Source organism: Suricata suricatta, chromosome 2 (genome assembly GCF_006229205.1).
Source record: "Suricata suricatta isolate VVHF042 chromosome 2, meerkat_22Aug2017_6uvM2_HiC, whole genome shotgun sequence".
Classification (NCBI taxonomy): Eukaryota; Metazoa; Chordata; class Mammalia; order Carnivora; family Herpestidae; genus Suricata; species Suricata suricatta.
The window spans coordinates 43372681-43396590 of NC_043701.1; the positions used below are offsets into that span (position 1 = coordinate 43372681).

Below are 23910 nucleotides of genomic sequence, written 5' to 3' on the forward strand. Positions count from 1 at the left end.
CGCCGCCCTCCGCACCCCGCGGCGGCCCCTCCGCCGTCCGGCCCGGTGTGTGGTGCTGGGGTTCCTGGGTGCGCCGCTCGCGGGGGCCTTTCTGGCCCCGGCCCCTGTCGCCTCCGGCGGCCGTGGGTCTACCGGGCGGCTCCCCGGCCCTGGCTGGCGTCCGCCTTTCCCAAAATAAAGCCGTTTCCCTTAACGCCTCGCGACGTGTTCGCGAAGTGGTGGGCCGGAGAAGGGCAAGCCCTTCTTTGCATTTTTTTCTAAACCAGCATATCTCAAGTAAGCAAGAGATGTGTAAATTAGCAGAGGTCCCATTATGATCTAACGATTTTAAAAAGAAAGCAGAAGCTGCCCTTTGAAACAACATTGTGTACGTGTTTACTTTAGACTGCGAAATCGTTAACTTACTTGAACTCGACCGTCTCTCTCCCGCTATGTATTGGCAAACCGTGAAGTGGAGGAATATCCCTTGGTTTGATTTGGAGCAGTTATCTGGAGTTAACGTCTTTTTTTTTTTTTAATTTTAATTCTAGTTTAGCGACCTAAGATCTCCTTTTAACAGCGACCTTAAAGGGAGAGGAATACATACTCCATGGGCTACAGATCCCTAGAATTGTCCGCTACCGCTATGGTTCTTTCAAGAGAAAATAGAAAAAGAACCCAAATGTAAAATTAACTTTAAAAGGGCACATTTGTATGTAGTATTTATTTTGCATATCACTTAGCCTTATGAAAATGTAGGGTACAGAATGGTCACGTGTTGTTTATACATGAATCTGTACGTCTGGCTCACTGAGAGTTCAGGCATTCAGAAACAAAACCCTATCAGTAATGTGGTCCAACCAAAATTGTATTTCCCTGTATTGAAGCAACTAATTATCGGGGTGGTTTGTTTTTGGGTTTTTTGCATGTTTTCGTTTTTTCCTTCCTTCTGAGTTGTAAATTTTTGCCTGCATTTTAGTATTCAAATCTCTTGTGATTGTGAGTGATTTAGTTAACCTTTGGTAACGGTTTTTCAGAGGACTTTTCTGACCTAAAATAAATTGAAGAATCAAACTAGTCCGTTATTTTTCTAGTTTTGACGATGTGGAATTTGCTGTTCTCATCTGGTTGCTAATTAATGTTAAGCTTATTCTTCACTTTGATCTTTTGTTGGTCTACTGCTTATTGAAAACCCTTTACAGTGGGTCCTGAAATCCTCCAGAAGTTGTCTGTTGGTCACCTATACGGGACTATAGAGAATTTCAGTTGTGCATGCTTTACCCTCCACACTTTTAGCATCTAGTGCTAATTTCTCTAAGCGAAGTTTTCTAGGAAGAGTTGTAATTATTATAACTTTTCTCCCCTTTTTGTTTGCTCTAACAGGAAGCGTTACCATAAATAAGATCTATTAACTTTAGTTATTCATGGGGCCGCTAAGGAGGTGGGTGGGAATAGCATGTCCCAGTGCTTAGGTCTACACAATTCTCTTGGTTAATGGAAATGATGAGCTATTTTGTAAAATTTAGACATTGAACATTAATTCCTAGAAATTTGAATGCAATCTGAAAAGCCAAAAGATTTTACACATTTATTTAGACAAGAGTTGTTTTTCTCATTGCCCACCTTCCTTAGACCAGGAGAAAGGCTTTGTCTTACTGTCATAAAGTATATGAATGAAAATATCAGAGTTTTTCATTATATCTCAGTTTTATTGTTTTCAATTTTGTGCAGTTTGAGTACAGCAAGTAATATTTAACTTGGTATAAAAATGACAGGTTGACTGCAAGTAATTTTTAAATATTTGAAGATTACTCCTGGTTCCATTGCCAGGGATTTGCAGTACCTAAATTCTTCAGTGTGGGAAGAGAAGGGATTGTAGAATATTTGGAGAAAATACAATTTAATGAGAGATGCTTTTAAAATTCTTCGCTTTCTTTGCTCTACTTCCACACCTCTGACAAGTGGTGACATGCTGTAGCTTCCACGGGAGGCAGAGGATTCTAACTATTCTTCAGTTTATTTTTGGGGAAAGAAACTGAGAAACTTCAGTAGTCATAATCATTAACTGGCTGTGCCCTTAATGACCTTATGAGTATGTTTGAATCTCTGGGAAATACTTTCTTGTGCTGCTGTGATTGAAAAGATTATTGAGTTGGTGGAAAATGAAATTCCAGTGAAAAAGTTAAGGTCAGTTTTTCTGTAGCCTATATGTCTCCAGCTTTCTTAAGTCCCTACGCAGAGCTGAGAGGAAAAAATGAAAAGTGATATCCAAAATAAAAGGACTTACTATATTCATATGATTATTCTGTCACAGGTGGCATTCCCTTTATGTTCTCATTTAATACTTTGTTCTTGTTTAATTTGTAAAAAGTGAAGTACAGAAGCTTATATTTGTGATCTGAATTAGGGTACTGAGCATAATGAACTTGGTGAAGTCCTGTAGTCTTTTCAGTGTGGCTGGAAAGGAAGAACACAGGAATAGACCTGAGCTCCTAATCTGGTTAGAGTATGGGAAGCTATAATGAAATTTATCAAACTTTATAAAGTCTTTAAAAGGCAAGGTGTTTTTTTTTTATTTGATGTTTGTCACAGCTCCAAAAAATACTGTTTATGTAGTGGTTGACAATCAGTCTAAAGACCAGGTGGTCTTCCAAATATTCTCAACTGTCAGGATGGTTTTGATTACTTGAAAGCAAGCTTCTCAGCACCAATCTTTTGTCCTCCCTTAGGAGAAACCTATCGCCTCATTGATGTGAACAAAGTTTTGTTTTGTGACTGGTGCTTCCTGGTTCTCCTTTAGTTTTTTTGCACTGGCATCAACCCTTTCAAGACTAGTCTTTGTTGAGCCAGTTTGTTTTGTCATTTTTACCATCAAAATACTCCCTAAATCTTTGAATGAATGTTTCTTAAGATCCCTTCCACCCAGGGTAAAAGAGAACTGTTTGAGTACTGAGACTTTGTGATTGGGACTCCTAGACCTGGTGTAGGTGTGGAGATGGATTCAGGAGTTGGGAAAGGGCCACAAAAAGCCTGACCAGTGAGTATATTAATAAATATAACTTCAAGTGTTTATTTGGTAGTGTTCTGTGTCAAGCATCGTCCAAAGATTTTTATGAAATTAATTTATTCACCTCACTGAGAAGAGTTCTGTTTATACCTTCCACTTTACTGATTAGCATACTGTGGCACAGAAAGTAAATAACTTACAAAAGGTCACACAACTAGTTGAAGAATTGGGCTTTCACAGCTCCACAGTCATGCTCTTAATTTTTTGGGAACACTTGACATTCAGAATGCCTTGGATCCTTTCCAAGAAGTTTTCAATCTTTTGTATTGGCCTTTGTGGCATTGGAAGATGTGGCACCATCTAAGTTAAAAATATAAAACTGGAAAGTGCTTTATACAGATGATGACCTATAGTCCATTATTTCATCCTTTATATGTTGTCTGCGTAGTCCTTGTTGGCAACCTGCTTCCCATCTTTTAATTTCATTTAACATACACAGCTCACGTAACTGCTAATCAATCTCATTTTCACACAGCAGTTATTTAATCCCTCATTCTTTCCTTGATTTTCTAGGTTTTGCCTGGTCAGCATTGGAAAAGCTTGCTTTGCTTCTGTTTGTGTGTCTGTCGCTGCTCAGTAGTAGGGTACTCCAAATGACACACCTTGGGATTGAAAACTAGGTTTCAGAGTGAAATTAGATACCTCCACTCCCCCTAATAAAACCTATTACCTTCAACCTCTGAAATCTTTGAGTGTTAGGAATTAATTTTTCAGATTTCAGTATTTCACTACTTTCTTCAATTAATCTTCATTTATGTACCTTTAACACCAGTGTTCAGAATCTGTACAATATAAATTTTTTTTCAGTTTATTTATTTTGAGAGAGCATGGAAATGGGAGGGGCAGGGTAGCGGGGACAGAGGATCTGAAGTGGGCTCTGTACTGACAGCAGAGAGCCGCATGCAGGGCTCAAACTCACTATAACTGAGATCATGACTTCCTATTTTTCTGATTTAATGGTGAAAATGTAAAACAGGTTGGCTCTGTGAAGATTTACTTTATTAGGTACATTGAATATTTGAGGAAAATCTGTTGAAATAATTTCTCGTAAGAGGCGTTCCAAATTTTTTAATAGAATTATATATATATATTACTATGGATTGCTGATTGGTTTAATCCTGATGATCATGTAATAGCAGTGTTCCTTTTGAAACTTTGCTGTTGTGGAATTCACTCAGTAGTAGTGAATTCACTCTACGCTTGGGTAGCCTAGAGAAAAAAATGTATTAGCACCACAATTTTTTATTTTTCTTTTTTGTGTCAATCATAATTTATACATTTCCTACTTTTATAGGAAGTCCTTAGATTTAAAATTAAGTTGGGCGTCTCCTGGGTGGCTCGGTCGGTTAAGTGTCCCAACTTCGGCTCAGGTCATGATCTCATGGTTCGTGGGTTCGAGCCCCACATCAGGCTCTGTGCTGACTACTAGCTCAGAGCCTGGAGCCTCTTCAGATTATGTGCCTCCCTGTCTCTCTGACCCTCCCCTGCTTGCATGCGCTTGCTCGCTCTCACGCGCTCGCTCTCTCTCTCTCTCTCTCTTTCTCTCTCTCTCTCAAAAATAAAACTTAAAATTTTTTTAATTAAGTAGGACTTTGTCCCCTGATTTTTTGCAGAAAGTCCATGAGTAGAGAGTAGAAGAAAGGATCTCCTCTTGTACATGGCATTCTAACCTTATTCATTGCTCTTATTCTCTGCTGTCAAGTAGATCAGTGAGAAACACTGAATTGAACCCATAATTTAGAAAAAAGTTAAAATATCCATTGTTTTTATGTCAAAGTACAATGCACTTTATTAGATTCTGAATTTTATTACATTTTGCCTGTACAACTCCCATTTCTTACTCTAGTTGTCATTTTTCGCTGTGGAATATTTCTTATGACCAGCTTTCAAATATAGGACTTTAAAATATATCTCTTTACACAAAAATTGTATATACACCTTCTGTTTCTCAATTGCATGTAGTTTTTGTAGTTGACAAAATAGAAAATACATGATTTTGACCACATAGTTTTTTCTTTCTTTTTTCCCCCCTAGCATAATCTTGTAGAGGAATGTCTTTTTTTTTTTTTTAAGTATTTATTTTTTAGAGAGAAGGTTACAGGAGATCCAAAACGGGCTCTGTGCTGACAGCAGCAAGCCTTATACAGGGCTCGAACCCTGGAACCATGAGATCATGACCTGAACTGAAGTTTGATGCTTAACTAAGTGAGCCACTCAGTTTTGTGCCCCTTGTTTTTTGTTTTGTTCTTGAAATTTTTTTATGTTTATTTAATATTGAGATAGAGAAACAGAGCACGAGTGGGGGTGGGGTAGAGAGAGAGGAGGACACAGAATCCTAAGCAGGCTCCAGGCTCTGAGCTGTCAGCACAGGGCCCAATGCGGGGCTCAAACCCACAAACCATGAGATAATGACCTGAGCTGAAGTCGGACACTTAACTGACTGAGCCACCCAGGTGCTCCAGGTCACCCTTGTTTTTCACCTTAATAAACAAGACTCACACTACATAATAGAGAAAGTGTTTCAGAAATCCACACTGAACCTGCTGTAAGTGGGGAAAGCGGTTGTGTGTTAGGTAACAGATGTTAAAATATTTTTGTTGAAGAGAATGTGAAATATATACAGGTTAGATTAAGAATGACATTTAGGGGCGCCTGGGTGGGTCAGTTGGTTAAGCCTCCGACTTCGGCTCAGGTCATGATCTCACGGCTGGTGGGTTCGAGCCCCGCATCAGGCTCTGTGCTGACAGCTAGCTCAGAGCCTGGAGCCTGCTTCACATTCTGTCTCCCTCTCTCTCTGACCTTCCCCTGCTCGCACTGTCTCTCTCTGACTCTCAAAGATAAATAATAAAAAAAAAAATTAAAAAAAATAAAAAAAGACAGAATGACATTTAATTAAACTTTTAAGCATTTAAGGTGTATGTGTGCGTTTCCCCTGTTACTGTGATCTAAAGGGAAGACCTTCTAGGAAATACAGCCCGAGTTATGTATTTTAATCATTGATTCTTAATATTTGATCAAGAAGCAGTCTGAAGCAGAGATTGGCACATGTGGTCTGTGACCTGTTTTTAGAAATCAGTTTTACTGAAATATAGTATGTCCATTTGTTTACATACTGTCTTTTGCCACTTTGAGGCTATAACAACAGAGTTAAGTATTTGGGACAGAGTTATGGCTGGCAAAGCCTCTGAAATATTTTGTCTTTGTGATAAGAGAAAGTAGTATATACCCTTAAAAAATTTTTTTTTCAAATTAGATAATTATTGCATATGTTAATAAACAGAAGGATTTAAAAAAGTCTTCACTAAGGTTTTCCTCTTTCTGCGGTGTCAATCACTTTGTAGTGGAACCAAGTGTCAACTACCTCTTTTGCTCATTTTACTTGTATTACACTTTTTCTTATGGTAAAGAATAAAATTTCTTGTATTATCAGAAGTTTTGAAATGAAAGAGCAAGACAGCTGGATTTTAAGAAAAAGGTTTCTTATATCCAACTTGCTTTTACCATTTGCCACCTTTTTAGCTTTTGTCTAGAATAACTGGTTTTTAAAACAGCCCTTTTTAAGATGATAATTATGGCTTTGGCTGTAGTCTGTGGTAAGAATAAATGCCTACGGTATTTTGGAGCTCTAGTGTTGCCAACTCTCAGTGGAATACTTTTGATACAATGACCAGCACTTAATAAATACTCAGTAAACATTTGTTGAGTTGAATTTAAGTAGCCATTGTTCATGATACAAAATTAAATAATTCCCTTGATACTTGGGAATTAGTCTGTGGGTAACTAACTGCTGACTTCTACAGATAACAAGATGTGTGACTTATTTTGAAGTTAATTTTAGGTATAACATAGAATGATACATGACACGGTGTATTAAAAAGAAAATTCATAAAATGTTAGATCACTGGTGAAATTAAGTAATACAGTACAGGCTTTGTGAAATAGTTTTAGGATACTGATTTCAAGTTTTGTTTTTAGGAGAAAAGGATTCTGTGAATATTCATGATATGGGCATTTGAAGGTAGTTGGTTGATCTTAAAGTTTGCAACTTTTCAATTTTTGTTAACATATTTAAAGTCTGTGTTCTCAGAGAAGTTTTATTTTGAATTGTACTAGATAAGATGTTTTATATTATTAAACTTATGATATCTAAATGACTTTTTCTGCCCATTTTACTTTTTAAAACATTTTGTTTATTTATTTATTTTGAGAGAGAGCCCAAGCAAGCCGGTGAGGGGCAGAGAGAAGGGGAGAGAGAGTCCCAAGCAGGCGCTGTGCTGGCATCACAGAGCCCAGCACAGGGCTTGAACTCACAAAACTGGGAAATCATGATCTGAGCCCGATCAAAAGTTGGGTGCTTAACTGATTGAGTCACCCAGGTACCTCTTTTTCTTTTAGGGTATTAAGATATCCTAAATAAAAATTACCTTACCAGGAAGAAAATGTACTCTAGATTACAAAGTAAGGGATGGGGAATAGGGGTGCATAATGCAGCCATAGTGAGGATTACATAAAGTTGGCTCACAGTATAATTTTCTGAAAGCATCTTCAGTTGTTTTACTGTGGTGTCATGTGTATGATTAAAAAAAAAATTAAATCTAGTAAAAGACATAACAAATTAAATGGGGTCTTAAAAAGCCCTTGCAAGAAATCAAGTCACTACAAAAAAAAATCAAGTCTTAATAAGAAGTTCAGGAAGTAACCAGAGTGAGTCTTTACAGCTAGCCTGCAGGGAATTCTGGGGTCTGGCAGTATGATCCAAATCCATCCTGGCCCAGACTGCCAGTTCCTGTCAGCTGATTTAAATATGGATGAGGATGATTTTGGATCTTGCAGCTAGGGGTAGGCCTTTCAGTTTATGAATGCGTGCATTTCTGTAAGATAAATTTCCAGAGGTGGAATTGAGATATTCAGTGTTTACAATGCTAAGTATTGTGCTTTCTGTAATAGCTCACTTGCAGTTCTAAAATTCAGAAGGCTCTTAAAATCAGCTTTTAGGGAAAACTAGCAAAACTCAACCTGAAGTAGCACGAGGCTATTTATAGTATTATTTTCACACTGTTCATATTTCCCACAGTAAAGATAGTAGTATGTTCAATTATGGAGTGTGGTGCCAGACTCCTTGAGAGTCTTGTAATACATGATATATGTACCACATTATCTCTATGAAACCTGAAAAATTCTAAATTCCAGAATTACCTGGCCCTAAGAGGTTGTTTTTTAATTTTTAAAATGTTATTTATTCTTAAGAAAGAGAGAGGGAAACACAGAATCCTCAGCAGGCTCCAGTCTTCGAACTGTCAGCACAGAGCCCAAGGCAGAGCTCGAACCCCTGAACCGCAAGATCATGACCTGAGCTGATAGCAGACACTTTAATCGACTACCCCACCCATGTGCCCCTCTAGCCCCTAAGAGTTTTAAGGGCTTGCGGGTATGAGTTGACCTACACTTCTGTGTAAGAATGCTCATTTTCTCCACACCTTCACTGGGTCTTGCATTATTGATAAGTGAAAGTAGCCAGTGATTTTATGTATTATTAGTCTTAGAGGTTATAGTAGTAGAACTTAGATTTAGAGTGTAACTTTTAAATCTGTAAGAACAAAGTCATTACCTTAAATGACCCAAAGTGTCTCTCTGCCTTTGCACCTGTTTTAGTTATGTTCAGAGTTAAGTTGGCTGGAAATTTGACAGTGTATATCAAGTTAGCAGTTCGTGTAATAGTATAGTTTGGCAGGAAGTAAATGTGATCTTCTCTTTGACATATGGGAGATACTTTGAGAAAAAGTGTTAGTGGTTCCAATCACAGTATTATTTATAGGTTTCATGTCAATAGTACTTGATTTTCTGATTATGGGAACTAAGTCATCTTACTGATTTCCAAATAAAAATTTAAAGTTAAATTTTAATTTAATTGGAATGTCTTTTGATGAATGCTATGTAGTAAGACTATAACCTAGGGTTTTCCCTCCCAGTTCCAACACTATTTGTTGAAATAAGCCAGTTTTCCTATTTTAAAATGCCAGTGTTTAACATACCTAATTTGTTATATTTACTTGGTTTTATTATAGATTTTTAATACATTTTAATATTTGATAAGAGTCATGAGGAAAACTTGCCTTCCCTTCCTCTCAAATATCTTGGCAACTACTATGCATTCTTCCAGATGAATCTTCTGCAAATAGGATTTAGATTGGATTTGTATTAAATTTATACCTTTTGGAGAACATTCATATTTGTATAATATGGAGTATTCCACGTAGGAACACATGTCTCTTTATTATGTTTGGTTTAAAAAACTTGTTTCGCCTCCCCCCCTAGTAAAATTGTAGTACTCTTAAAAAGATTTCTAGGAAGGAACTACCACTGTGCAAAGAGATATACTGCATATGCTTTCCTTACTGAACTACAGATTTAAAAAATACTTAGTTTCAGGGTGCATGAGTGGCTCGTCTGATTCTTGGTTTTGGCTCAGGTCATGATTGCACAGTTTGTAGGTTCAAGCCCCACATCGGGCTCTGCTGGCAGCTTGGGATTCTCTCTCTCTCCCTCTCTCTGCCCTCCCCTGCTCATGCTGTCTGTCTCTCAAAATAAATAAACTTTAAAATAAATGTGAATATATATATATGTAGAGAGAGAGAGAGAGAGAGAGTTTGGAAATTAACAAATGGAATCTGTTTACCATGTAGTTTAATTTATATTAAATGTAAAGACCTTTGTAAGTGTGTTTAGAATATATCCCCAAAATGAGATTCTCCATGCAAGAGAAATGGGTTTTTTGTTTGTTTTCTTTTTCTCTTAAATTATATTCATGTATTGCCACTAAACAAATAACTAGTGGATTTGGCTTTGCTGGTAATTTAAATTCTTTATTTTAAAATAACTTTAAGATATCTGCTTATTGATGTGCTCCTTGTTTTCTAGAATGTTTGTGTTTTGTAGACAAAACTAAATTAAAACTATAAATAATATTTTTTCAGTGTTTTTTATTTTAAATGTAATAGACTTTAAATGTCCCTTTTCTCAAGGAGACCCTGGGTGGCTTGAGCATCCAAATCTTGATTTTAGCTCAGGTCATGATCCCAAGGTCGTGAGATTGAGCCCTGTGTTGGGCTTCATGCTGAGCATGGAGCCTGCTTGAGATTCACAATCTCTCTCCCCCGCCTCCCTGTCCCTATCTCTTTTTTTCCCTCTGCCCCTCTCCCTGCTCGTGCACACACACTCTCTGTCAAAAAAACACAAACAATAAATGAAATATACCTTTTCTCATGTTTCATTTTTATGGTAATATCTGAAGTTGAACTTCAAATATAATTTATATTTAAGTCTGCTATTTTAGCACTGCTAGGAATTTACCCAAGGGATAAAAAAGACTGCTGAAGCATAGGAACATGTACCCCAATGTTCATAGCAGGACTTTCTACAATAGCCAAATCATGGAAAGAGCCTAAATGTCTATCAACTGATGGATGGATCAAGAAGATGTGGTTTATATATACAATGGAATATTATATGGCAATGAAAAAGAATGAAATCTGGCCATTTGTAGCAACATGGATGGAACTGGAGAGTATTATGCTAAGTGCAGTAAGTCAGGCAGAGAGACAGATACCATATGTTTTCACTCATATGTGGAACAGGAGAAACTTAACAGAGGACCATAGGGGAAGGGAAGGGGAAAAAAATAGTTAAGGAGAGGGAGGGAAGCAAACCACAAAACACTCTTAAATACTGAGAACAAACTGAGAGTTGATGAGGGTTGGGGGAGAGGGGAAAATAGGTGATGGACATAGAGGAGGGCACTTGTTGGGATGAGCACTGGGTGCTATATAGAAACTAACTTGACAATATGACAATAAACTATATTTTTAAAAAATCTATTTTAAGCTTTGTATCCTAAAAATGTACTGGCCTACATACTCTGACTGAATTTTTTTTTTTAGTTTCTGCAGAGGATCCACAAAACCTAGGATGTCACCACAAAATCTACCTCGTGTATTACTCTCTTTAACTCATGAGCTGCACGACAATTGGAAATTTGAGCAAGACGTCTGCAGACTGTTGGAAAACTGAAGAACCTAATTAACACAGGATGACCTAGGAGTGATTCTATGCCTATAACAAGAAACTATTCATTAGTGAATGTGTCAGTCTTGATTCTGAATGCTACAGATAACAGCAAGCAGAGTTTCTCCTTTATTTCTGAAGCATTCACTTGACCTTCCATCAGTAAGGCTGACTTTTCCAATCTGTTCCGGGAGATATTAATGGAATACAGTCATGTCCACTCAAGACGAGAGGCAGATCAATACTGAATATGCTGTGTCCTTGTTGGAACAGTTAAAACTGTTTTATGAACAGCAGTTGTTTACTGACATAGTGTTAATTGTTGAGGGCACTGAATTCCCTTGTCATAAGATGGTTCTTGCAACATGTAGCTCTTATTTTAGGTAAGTACTTAAATCTTGCTTGGCTTGTAATTTCAAATGCAGAATGTTAGCTTATTTTAATGTTTTAATAGGAATTCTTTTAGACGTTTCAATTAAAAAAATAGGCATCTTAATGATTTGCCTAAATTTTCTATTCCAATGGCATGGTGCTTTGCCAAATCACTACCTCACATGTTTAAGTAAAGGACAGGAAAAATAAGTTTTTATAAAGGTTTAAATGCAAGAAATTTGTTGAAATTAACTCAGGTAAAGTTTTCGTTGTAAGGGGACAAAAAGATTCAGAATGCTGTTATACCATTAAAAGAGGAAGAAAAATGAATAATTTTTATTTGTTGAGATTTAAAAATACTACATTTAGAAAAGAGTAGTCAATCATTAATAGATGTTAAGAGTTGTAGAAGGCTGAATAATAACTTTCAGAGGATAAATGTTACTGTTTAGATGTGTTAAGGACTTTATTTCCTTTGCATAAATGTGTTTCTTTTTCTCTTGGTTTACTATTATCATTTATGATATCCTTTTAGCCATATCAGACTCCTAGCCAGATTTAAATATTTAGTAATTAATACTATCGTTTTCTATGCTTCAGAATTTAGAAGCTGACTTATTTGTAATAGCAAATAAATAAAACTTAACTTTTCATTTTTATGGTCTTCTGCAACTTTTAACCTTTTAAGTAGGTTTCTCTTTATTGTGTTTTTCATGAAAGGAACAGAAGCAGAGGTGTAGAAATTCTTTTATTTGTGTTCTGCCCTTAAGTTGAAGTTTTACTTAATATTTGAAAGGGACAGGGTGAATAAAGATGAGTCAAATGTGGACCAGTATAATCCTACCAGAGATATTAGTAGCCGTAAGTGGAGATTAGCTGTGAAAGTTAATTTCTGCTGTTCTTTAGTGTCAGCTATAGACCAGATGGGTTTAATGTTGACTTTATAAGGTTAACATACATGAAGGTGTAGAAACTTCACATTTTTTAAAATGTTTATTTGAGAAAGAAGTGGGGTGGGGGGGATCCTAAGCAGGCTCCACACTGTCAGCACAAAGCCCAGTGCAGGGTTCCATCTCACGAATTGTGTGAGATCATTACCTGTGCTGAAATCAAGAGTTGGACTTCAGCAACAGCCACCCTGATACCCCAAAACTTCACCTTTCTTAATGTACCACATCTCCTGATGATTCCAGAAGCTAAGGCCCAATGCTAATTATCTTTGCTGTGCCTGCAATTGTTTCAGGTTAAGCTGTGGATTTTTAATGCAATTTCAGACATTGATTTTCTTAGAAAGCTTAGCATATTTGCAAACATTGATTGTAAAATTTGGTTGATCATCAAAATCCTCAAGTGCTTCTACAAATAGAGGTTCTTGGATTTCAAACCTAGAAGTTCTGATTCAGTGAGTCAGGGTTAGAGTTTCAGAATTTTTATATTTAAAAGCTTCCCAAATGATTTTGATGGTCATTGTGGGTTTTTTGGATCTATTGGCTTAGTAGATGGTGTTGGAAATTCGAGGTTATAGATTTAGTCAATACCTAGGCTTATTAGCTGTCTCTTTTTAACGGCCATTAATTATAGACTGATTATCCAGTATTAGAGTTTTATGCCTTAGTTGTTGATTTTCAGACATATTTATAATCATAGAATAGAATCGTTTGTAAATGAAAGATTAGCAATCATCTAGTCTGATTTTTATTTATTTTTAATTATTTTTATTTTTTTTTTTTGCAGATTAGTCACCTTTATTGTAATCCATAAATACATCAGAAACACACGTATCAGGGTGCCTCAGACTCTTGATTTCTGCTCAGGTCATGATCTCAGTTGAGGCTCTGTATGGACAGGGTGGAGCCTGTTTGGGATTCTCTATCCCTCCCTCCCACACACTTGCTCTCTCAAACTTAAAATCCCTCCTGTTCCTCAATTTTCTCCAAAGGGTAGTTTTAAATAGGAGTCCTATGTGCTCCAGACTCTAAACCTCCAGACTTAACTCACAAAAAGGGCATCTGTCACCCACTTTTCCAACTCTCCCTGCCAAGTAAAGTACCCCAAAGTGTCAACTGCCCATGTTAGGTGAGGCTCCTCTTCGATCCCCACATCAAATTATCTGGATTCCTGAGCAACCGCAAGTCCAAATGACGACAGCGTCCTTTCTCGAAAAAGCTAGTCTGATTTTTAAACCTATGCAGAAATTCTATGTGTAATAGTCTCTGTAAGGTCATTATCTTGATCAGGAAGTAAACATGCATTTTTTAGCTGTCTTCCTTCCTTTTTTCTCATTAGGTATATTTGTGATTTTATAGATACAAATTTGTTCTTTAAATTCTCTAGTCATGAGGCTACTATTTATCTTTAATTAAGTGGGTTAGAACTGATTTCCCGGAAGACCAGGAGACTTAAATCTTTCAATAATGTTACAGTGTTAAAGACAATAGTCTTTTTAAGGCTCCTGTAATTTCCTTATCATTGTCTAGTTCTCTTTTAGCATCGTTGGTCTTTTGAGAAAAAAATTCTCCTTAAAGCAAATCAGAAAATGAGAAGTAGAGATAAGTACAAGTAACGTTAAGTAGAAAGAATAGTCTAATACATGTTTGTGATTAAAGCTACACATCTTTAAAATCCTGTGTCTGGGCTGCTTTCATAATCCACAAGATGAAAACACTCCTATATATTTTTTTCCTTCCATATATAGCTTTTCTCTGAAGTAAGTAGATTGTCCTATATTTCCATAATAATAATTTGTTCTTTTCCCAAGTGTTCTTCAGTTGGATTCTTTCAGGTTTGTTGATATTAGTATATCTTTTTGTATAATACTATTACCAATCTTTACCAATAGAAATTTACTGTTAGAAATTTTTCCTTTCAGGTTACATACATCCTTCCTTTGTAGTTTAAGTTACCAGTTACATCCCACCAAGAATTAGTAGAACCTCAGAAATCAAAAGAACCTCTAAAACAGTACTTCTTGTAACATTAACAGTTCGTTTTAGACCCCAAATGAGAGATTGAGAATTAACATCTCTTCCACTGTGGTACTTTCCCGTATTTTGTATATAATTTGTAATTCAGTATTTGCTATTTCTTAAAAATGTTTAAAATTTTCATGTGGTGCCTAGGTAGCCCAGTTGGTTAGGCTTCTGACTCTTGATTCCAGCTCTGGTCAGTTTAACAGTGAAATTGAGCCCCACATCTGGCTCCGCACTGACAGCCTGAGACTGCTTGAGATTCTCTTTCCCTCCCTCTCTCCTTCTCCCCACCTCTCTCTCTGCTTTTCCCCTGCTCAGGTGTGTCTTGCTCTCCTGCTCTCTCTCTCAAAATAAAGAAATGAACTTTAAAAAATAAAATGTTCATGACCAGGTTGGCTAGGCTTCTATCTTTGGGCTTCAGCAAGCCCAACTCCTTCACAGATGTCCATAATTCTGGTGTTACAAACCATGATGTAGAAATAGCCAGTCTCAAGGTCATCTGTGAGCCTGCTGTTCTCTTGGCCTCGGTCTTTTCCAAAATTACTGCCTTCTACTGGAATAGACATAAAAATCACCTGATCCCTCCTCTTCCATTTTTAGTCAGAGCTCTTACAGTTCTTTTTCAGATTTCTTTTGGTCATCTCCCATTCTCTCATGTCAGGTGAAGCCAGTAGTTGTAGGTGTTTTTAGGTTGGCTGAGTCGATTGAGCATCTCATTCTTGACTTCAGCTCATGGATCCTGGGATTGAGCTCCATGTTGTGGATGTTGGTGCAGAGCCTACTTGGGATTCTCTCTCTCCCTCTCTCTGCCCTTCTGTCTGTCTCTCAGACACTGGAAAAGAAAAATGTATATATATATAGGTTTTTAAAGAGTTTTTTGTCATGTGTTGGATATTTTCCAAGAACACTTCCTCGTCTCCAGTACTCAGGTTTATTTATTGTCATCCTGTATTTTGTTGGTGCCACTCTTCCTCTCCTCCACTGCCTGAGGTTTAGCTGCTGTCCTTACTCCTCATTCTGAGTTATACAACGAAAGCAGTTAGGTTGTCACCAGTGACTTTGTGGTGTTTGTTATTCTTGATTTCAGTTTTTGACACCCCACCTTTCTCATCCTAAGTAGCATGGTACTGGACTGCTTATTTCTCTGATGAATTTTTCTCAGCCTTCTGTTATTCTTTATTCTTTTTTTATCCTAATTGAACTTTACCTCAGGTTGGTCATTGAGATTCTGGATGCATTTTTCTTTTTAGTTTTTTTAGTCCCTCTCAGATACCTTATTCAGCTTTAACACATGTCACTTTGTAGATAATTCACAGCCCACCAATTTTTTATTTTCATTTTTAGAGAGAGAGCTTGCATAAGACAGGGAGAGAGAGTCTTAACTAGGCTCCATGCTCATTGCAGAGCCCAACATGAGTCTTGATCTAACAACTTTGAGATCATGACCTGAGCTGAACTCAAGAGTCAGAGCTTAATTGACTGAACCACTTATGTGCCCCCACAGCCGACTGTATTAATACCTCAACTTCTCCAGAGTCTCATTAATATTAAATATTTGACTATTGTTTTATTTCCATTTGACTTAATTACCCTTACCTTATGGGGCGCCTGGGTGGCTCAGTCAGTTGGGCCTCCGACTTTGGCTCAGGTCAGATCCCACGTTAGTGGGTTTGAGCCCCGCGTCAGGCTCTGTGCTGACTGCTAGCTCAGAGCCTGGAGCCTGCTTCCGGTTCTGTGTCTCCTTCTCTCTCTGCCCGCCCCCCTATGCTCTGTCTCTCTCTGTATCAAAGATAAAACATTAAAAAAATTAAAAAAAAAATTACCCTTACCTTAATTCCAAAATTTAACTCTCCCTTTTCCTGGGATTAACCTGACCTCTCAGTTCTTTGATCTTAAAATTTTTCTCTCAATGGCTAGCAGTTGGTTTTTTTTTTAGGCAATAAGTAGCTTCATTTCCCTACCTACCTCCTACTCTATTTCATTCCCTGTGTTCAGAAAATCACCTGATCTTGATTCATTGTTATAGCTTTTGTATCCTTTTCTGCTACGCTAGGTCAGGTTCTTCTTACTCCTCGTCTAGATTATTGCAGTAGACTCCTAGCCTATTTTCCCATCTCCAGCCTTTGGCCCTTGAGGTCTGTCACTGGAGTGTTCATTTCTCTAGAATACATTTTATTATGCTGATAAATTCATACACAAAACCCTTTAGCGTTCTCCACTATAAGAAAAAGCTCAGACTCCTTTGTCTCTATTTTTTTATTTTGGAGAGAGAGTGTGAGCCAGGGAGAGGGGTAGAAGGAGAGGGAGAATCTTAAGGAGGCTTCACGCTCAGCACAGAGTCCTATGTGGTCCTGGATCCCACGACCATGGGCTGAAATCAAGAGTTAAGAGCTCATTCATCTCCTTGAACCACCCCAGGCGTGCCCCTCCTAGGTCTTTAAAAGCCCTCTGTGATCTGATGGCCACTCATTTTTCCAGTTTGCTTTCCAGTCTGCTGCATGAACCCTGATGTTCAGCCTTGTTCCTGGGGAAAAAGTTACATTCTGCCCTATTTTATCCATTTGAAGGCCCTCCTCATCTTGTCCTTGAAGGGCCCAAGCTAGTGCTGTTGTCATATCCAGTTTGGGTCCCTATAGACTTTTCTCTTGTAGGCATGCAGTAATATACTTTGCATTGTTTTTTCAGCTTTCACCTATGTATGGGTGTTATGTTTTTTATTCTCTACAACACTAAATGCCTTTTTGGCATTGTTTCCTGTATATAATAGATTTTTAAGAAATTGTCCCATATAGTTTTAGGAAGTCAGTTTGAATAAATCACATTTTTAACAGCTTTATTGAGATATAATTTACATACCATAAAACCCACCTATTTTAAATGTATAATTAAATGTATTTTAGTATATTTACAGAGATGCACAACCATTTTTACAAAATAATTTGAAACATTACACTCCCCTTATGCTCATTTACAGTGACTCACCATTCTTAGCCACAGCTCTAGGTAACTAATAATTCTCAAAACTACTTTTGTCTCTGTTTTTGGGGGGATATTTCATATAAATGGAATCATACAATATGTGGTATTTTGTATCTGGCTTCTTTCAGTGAGCATGTATTTGTGGTTCATATGTATTATAATACATATCAATATTTAGTTCCTTCCTATTGCTGAGTAGTATTCCATTATGTTAATATAAAGAGTAAGTGAATTTGATGTCTTCACTCAGCATGGTTTTGGCACTGAATTATGCTTTTCTCTTGAGTCCCTCAAAAGCTTTCCCTATAATGTGTCCGTAGGCAGATATCCTAAATAAGCATCCTGTGTTGTCTAGCGTTCCTTCTTAGGTCCCACAGGTTTTACACTAAACCCATCAGCTTTGTTTCTTTCTGCTGTAGGGCCATGTTCATGAGTGGACTCAGTGAAAGCAAACAGACACACGTGCACCTGCGGAATGTGGATGCAGCCACCTTACAGATAATAATAGCTTATGCGTACACGGGTAACTTGGCAATAAACGACAGCACTGTGGAACAGCTTTATGAAACAGCTTGCTTCCTGCAGGTAAGCAGTTTTTCCTCTATTATATACATGAACTGTGGTTTATTTTCTCAGAGAACATTGTTTCATCAGTGATGTCTTCCACTGGTACAATTTTCTTATTGCAGATTTTAGAAGGGAAGTTTTCTTAAAGCATATAAGGGATCAGCGCCTGAATGGCTCAGGAGGAAGCGCAGGTGGCTCTCGATCCTGGGATTCTGGGTTTGGGCCCATGTTTGGTGTTGAGATTACTTAAATAAAACTTTAAAAAATGTATAAGGGAAAAACAATAGGATTTGATTAGCCAATAAACTTTAGTTTTATGATGAGAGCTTAATTAAAAAGATGGGTGAAAATTTCATACTGATTTCATATTCTGCCTAATATACCTGAGAATTTAGATTTCAGGTAGAAGTAATTTTTAAAAGTATATATTAAATTTAAATGCCTTTTATCTTTTCTAAAGTCTTAGAAAAGTAGGTACTTTATAAGTGTGTGCTGAATAGCATGAATGACACTGAATATCAACACAGGTGAAATTCTGGGAACCACAGTATCGTCCATGTCTTATGTAGCTTTCTTCCTTTTATTCTGTACTCTTTTTTTCCCTAGAAAATTGTGCAGTGTCCCACTGTACCTACATCTCTGGGGAAACTGAAGCCATAGTAGCTTCCTGGTGCCCCCTTTTTTTTTTTTTTTTTTAAATTTCTTTTGAGAGCGGGAGAAAGTGTGAGCAGTGGAGGGTCAGAGAGAGAGGAGAGAACAAGAATCCCAAGCAGGCTCCCCACTGTTGGTGTGGAGCCTGATATGGGGCTTGAACCCATGAACCTTGAGACCATGACCTGAGCCAAGTTGGATATTCAACTGACTAAGCCACCCAGGCACCCCCTCGTGCTTTAGAATCCTAACCTAGCTGCAAACATGAAAGGAGAAATGCTACAGTATGTGCACTATCTTTTTGTAGTTTAAGTTTTCAGTACCTTTTTTAAAGCCAGGAACTAAAAGCAGGTATTTTATATAATTGCTAAAAAAAAAAAAAATGTTTTTAAAAGTTTGGATTTCAGAATACTTTATTACTGTAAATAGGAACACTGTTCCTTTTCCCCTAACATGTTAGTGAACTCATGCATATGCTCATGAAATGCAAAACAAGACTCTGGGCTCTTTTACTGGATTGCCCTGACAGGCCTGGGATGGGGCATTTTGTGACACCAACATGATCTTCATTATTAGACACAGGCAGTGGTAATGTTTTTATATCCCACATACTGTTCTAATGCTTTATCCAGGCTATGTATAATGTTTTAGATACAGTCTGTATCCTATTTTATCTATATAGATGATATATAGATATTATTTAATCCTTACTGTAGTTATTGGTAAGGATTTCCCCATTGTATACAAGAGAAAGTTGAAGCTTGGAGAAGTAAAGCTTCCTAATACTGTATAAGTACTGACCATCCAATCTGAGCAACTTGACTTCTCAGTCTGAGCTGCTTCTAGGTAGCTTATTACCATGCTGAATAGATATAGTAGGTGACAGTTCTGATTCAGCCGAGACCTACTCCTCCTCAAGAAAAAACAAATCTGGGAAACAGAATGGCAAGGTGGGTTATTTAAATGTAGGTACTTTATAATGGCACATAAATGTGTTTATTGTTCCTTTGGTTATGTACCTCTTTAGATAAGAAAGGCAAATAAGTACTTAGCCATTTATAAAACAAGATAATCATGCACAATAACTATCTTGTCCATATTGAGAAAACCAGATTCCAGTTCCTCAACAACCACTTATGATAAATTTATGAGGATAAATGATAATCGTTTATGTACTATGACTTTTATTTACATTGTTTCCCTTTGGTTTTCTCAATCATATTTTTTAAAGCCTAAAAACTTATACAGAAATTTTCTTTTCCTTTAGGGCTATTTTTAAGAGCTTTTAAAAAAAATCTTTTTTAAATGTTTTTATTTTTGAGAGAGGGAGACACAGAATCCGAAGACAGGCTCCGAGCTGGCTGTCAGCACAGAGCCTGACACGGGGCTCAAACCCACGAACTGTGAGATCATGACCTGAGCCGAAGTCGGACGCTCAACTGACTGAGCCACCCAGACCCCCGAAGAGCCTTTTTAATGTTACATATTAGCTCTTAAATAGGGCACTTGAGTAGGCCACTGGACAAGAAATGCAAAAACTATACATAGTGTTATAATTTTATTATTGGAAGGCATTATCTCTTAGCCCAGACATACACATCTAAAAACAAACTATAGTATAGGGATCTGATTAATAGTCCTGCGTTTTACATAAAAGTAATAAAGACAAGATAGACAAATTTTAACCTTTTTTTCCTCTCTCATTTTAGGTAGAAGATGTATTACAGCGTTGTCGAGAATATCTAATTAAAAAAATCAATGCAGAGAATTGTGTGCGATTGTTGAGTTTTGCTGATCTGTTCAGTTGTGAGGAATTAAAACAAAGTGCTAAAAGAATGGTAGAGCACAAGTTCACTGCTGTGTATCACCAGGAAGCGTTCATGCAGCTGTCACATGACCTACTGGTAGACATCCTCAGCAGTGACAATTTAAATGTTGAAAAGGAGGAGACAGTTCGCGAAGCTGCTATGCTGTGGCTAGAGTACAACACAGAATCACGATCCCAGTATTTGTCTTCAGTCCTTAGCCAAATCAGAATCGATGCACTTTCAGAAGTAACGCAGAGAGCTTGGTTTCAAGGCCTCCCACCCAATGACAAGTCTGTAGTGGTTCAAGGTCTGTATAAGTCTATGCCCAAGTTTTTCAAACCAAGACTTGGAATGACTAAAGAGGAGATGATGATTTTCATTGAGGCATCTTCGGAAAACCCTTGTAGTCTTTACTCTTCTGTCTGTTACAGCCCCCAAGCAGAAAAAGTTTACAAGCTGTGCAGCCCACCAGCTGATTTGCAGAAGGTTGGGACTGTTGTAACTCCTGATAATGACATCTATATAGCAGGTGGTCAAGTTCCTCTGAAAAATACAAAAACAAATCACAGTAAAACAAGCAAACTTCAGACTGCCTTCAGAACTGTGAATTGCTTTTACTGGTTTGATGCACAGCAAAATACCTGGTTTCCAAAGACCCCAATGCTTTTTGTCCGCATAAAGCCATCTTTGGTTTGCTGTGAAGGCTATATCTATGCAATTGGAGGGGACAGTGTAGGTGGCGAACTTAATCGGAGGACCGTGGAGCGGTATGATACTGAGAAGGACGAGTGGACAATGGTAAGCCCTTTGCCTTGTGCTTGGCAGTGGAGCGCAGCCGTTGTGGTTCATGACTGCATTTATGTGATGACCCTGAACCTCATGTACTGTTATTTTCCAAGGTCTGATTCATGGGTAGAAATGGCCATGAGACAGACTACCAGGTCTTTTGCTTCAGCTGCAGCTTTTGGTGATAAAATTTTCTATATTGGAGGGTTGCACATTGCTACCAACTCTGGCATAAGACTCCCCTCTGGCACTGTAGATGGGTCTTCAGTAACTGTGGAAATTTACGATGTGAATAAAAATGAGTGGAAAATGGCAGCCAACATCCCTGCTAAGAGGTACTCAGACCCCTGCGTTAGAGCGGTTGTGATCTCAAATTCTCTGTGTGTGTTTATGCGAGAAACCCACTTAAATGAGAGAGCTAAATACGTCACCTACCAGTATGATCTGGAACTTGACCGGTGGTCTCTGCGGCAGCACATATCTGAACGTGTGCTGTGGGACTTAGGGAGAGATTTCCGGTGCACTGTGGGGAAACTTTATCCATCCTGCCTTGAAGAATCTCCATGGAAACCACCAACTTACCTTTTTTCACCAGATGGGACAGAGGAGTTTGAACTGGATGGAGAAATGGTTGCACTACCACCTGTATAGTTGGGGAGTTTAGGGAGTGCACGCCTGACTTATGTGCTTTGTCGTTTTCTTTGCTAAACAAGAGAGGCTATGAAAGGACTAAATATGAGTACATAAAAATCTATCTTTGATAAATTTTATTTTTATGCCCTACTTAATATTTGCATCAGTATAATATATATCAGTGAATCTTACAGAAAGATATGCTTCCATAATACGAAATAGATTATCCAATAATTGAGAAACTTTTACATGTATCATGAGAGCATAAGAATCTGGATTATCTAACATTGTTAGCCCTGTGTTATGTACAGTTCAAGAAGTTCACTTATTAAAGTAGTTTCCTGTTTCTAGTGTGGTATATCGCAAACTGTGCTGAGGTTATTTTAGTATATGTATTTCATTCCCGTGCTTCTGTTCCGAAGTCCTGGAATACAGTTGTTTTTTTCAGTGTAATTCAGCTGCACTTAACACTAGTGTCCATGTTGGTAGAGAAGTGTTGTCTCAATCCTATACTATAGTTGAGGAAGATCTTCCATATTACGGTGTTGCACAGGGAGAGCTAGGACTGCAGGATCAGTCTAACTATACTATTAGGTGCATGTACTCTCTTTTCACTAACTTATACTTGTCTATCTAGAATACAGGTCTTCCAATCAGCTGGTCATTTACCAGGTGTGGACTTAAGTTGCTGGGCTTGCAATAAGAATTGCTAGTCCCTCGTTGTGCGGGTCTGTGTGGAGCTTTAATCAGTAAATGCCTCCACTCTGTATTACATTAACATTGGCTCATGCATATAACTACCTGCTGCTGTTGTATTTCTCCATCTTAAAGATTTAGAGTGGGTTAACCAGGTCATTACATCTTAATTTAATAACAAGCATTACTGTAGAGTGATTATGTATAGAGAGCCATTAGCTGTCAGGGTGTGTTTATTTTTAACCTGTTTGTGTGTGTGTGTGTGTGTGTGTGTGTGTGTGTGTGTAGGGGGGTAGGATTAGAAAGGTGAACTGTTCAGGAATTCTCTGCACTAGCTGTGCGGAAGAGCAGATAACTAGTGCTGCTCTGGCATTAACCCCAGGAACCACTAGCAGGAGCGGGGGCGCCGCCAACCTAACATGAGCACGGGTGCTTCGTGACAACATCACTAGCATGTTCAACTGCATCATGTTCTGGCACTGTATTTTGAATGACATTAATTTATTAAATAAATTGTATATATTCAATATCTGTTTTTCTTTTGTGATGGCAACAGTGTGCTTTTAATTTTACTGGGTCAGTTTAGCTTGCTAAAGATTTTTTTATTCCTTCAGAATTTTGACATACATATATATATATCTCTATACCTTTGGCTTTCCTATATTGTCTGATTTGAGCCTTACTGTATCATCAACTTTAGAGAGACACATAGGGACAGTGCCTTTAACCATAGTCCCAGATTAGGATCATCTGGAGTATTTTTAAATTCCTGAGCCTCACCCCAAACAAAACAAACCACAGTTTCCGGTGGGTAGACCCAAGCAACTGTGTCTTTCAAAGCACTACAGGTGATTCTTCCGTGCAGTTGCATGGAGAAAGAAGAGCCCTTGGTTTAGGCCTTAGTGAAAGAGTTCACTCGGGATTGCCAGTCTTCCTCAGCACAGTGTCAGTCATGGTCACCACGTTCACTGCCTACTGAATAAAGTCCCAAATTATTGAGCACTTTGAAGGCTCTCTGTAAGTGACTTTAAATTACTTTTACAGCCTTATCTTACATGGTTTTCCTATAAACTTTAACTTCTAATCAGGTTTTTGCTATACTTTCCTGCCTCTGCCTATGCTCCTTGTTCTACTCACAGTGGTCTTTTTGTCTCTATTCTATTCTGCCTGTAGCTGTCTTTCTGTATTTATGATCTATTTGGGGAAGGGTTTTGTTTTGTGTATATATGTGTATATATATATATATATTTTTTTTTAATTACAGTTAGTTAACATGTAGTGTAGTATTGGTTTCAGGAGAATTTAGTGATCCATTTACTTATGACGCCCAATGCTCACCCCA

At 37.7% G+C, this 23910-nt stretch overlaps 1 protein-coding gene across 6 annotated transcripts in view; it reads left to right on the top strand.

Annotated features, from left to right (window-relative positions):
- KBTBD2 (kelch repeat and BTB domain containing 2) overlaps window positions 1-23095 on the top strand; it is a 60203-nt gene extending 37108 nt beyond the window's left edge. For all 6 annotated transcript variants that reach the window (XM_029925356.1, XM_029925350.1, XM_029925341.1 and 3 more), the window contains 3 exons: window positions 10984-11490; window positions 17847-18012; window positions 20355-23095. In XM_029925356.1, coding sequence (XP_029781216.1) covers window positions 11321-11490; window positions 17847-18012; window positions 20355-21890 — 1872 coding nt within the window. In that variant the 5' untranslated portion in view covers window positions 10984-11320 and the 3' untranslated portion in view covers window positions 21891-23095. The remainder of the gene's footprint in view (window positions 1-10983; window positions 11491-17846; window positions 18013-20354) is intronic.
- The last annotated feature ends 815 nt before the right edge of the window (window positions 23096-23910 follow it).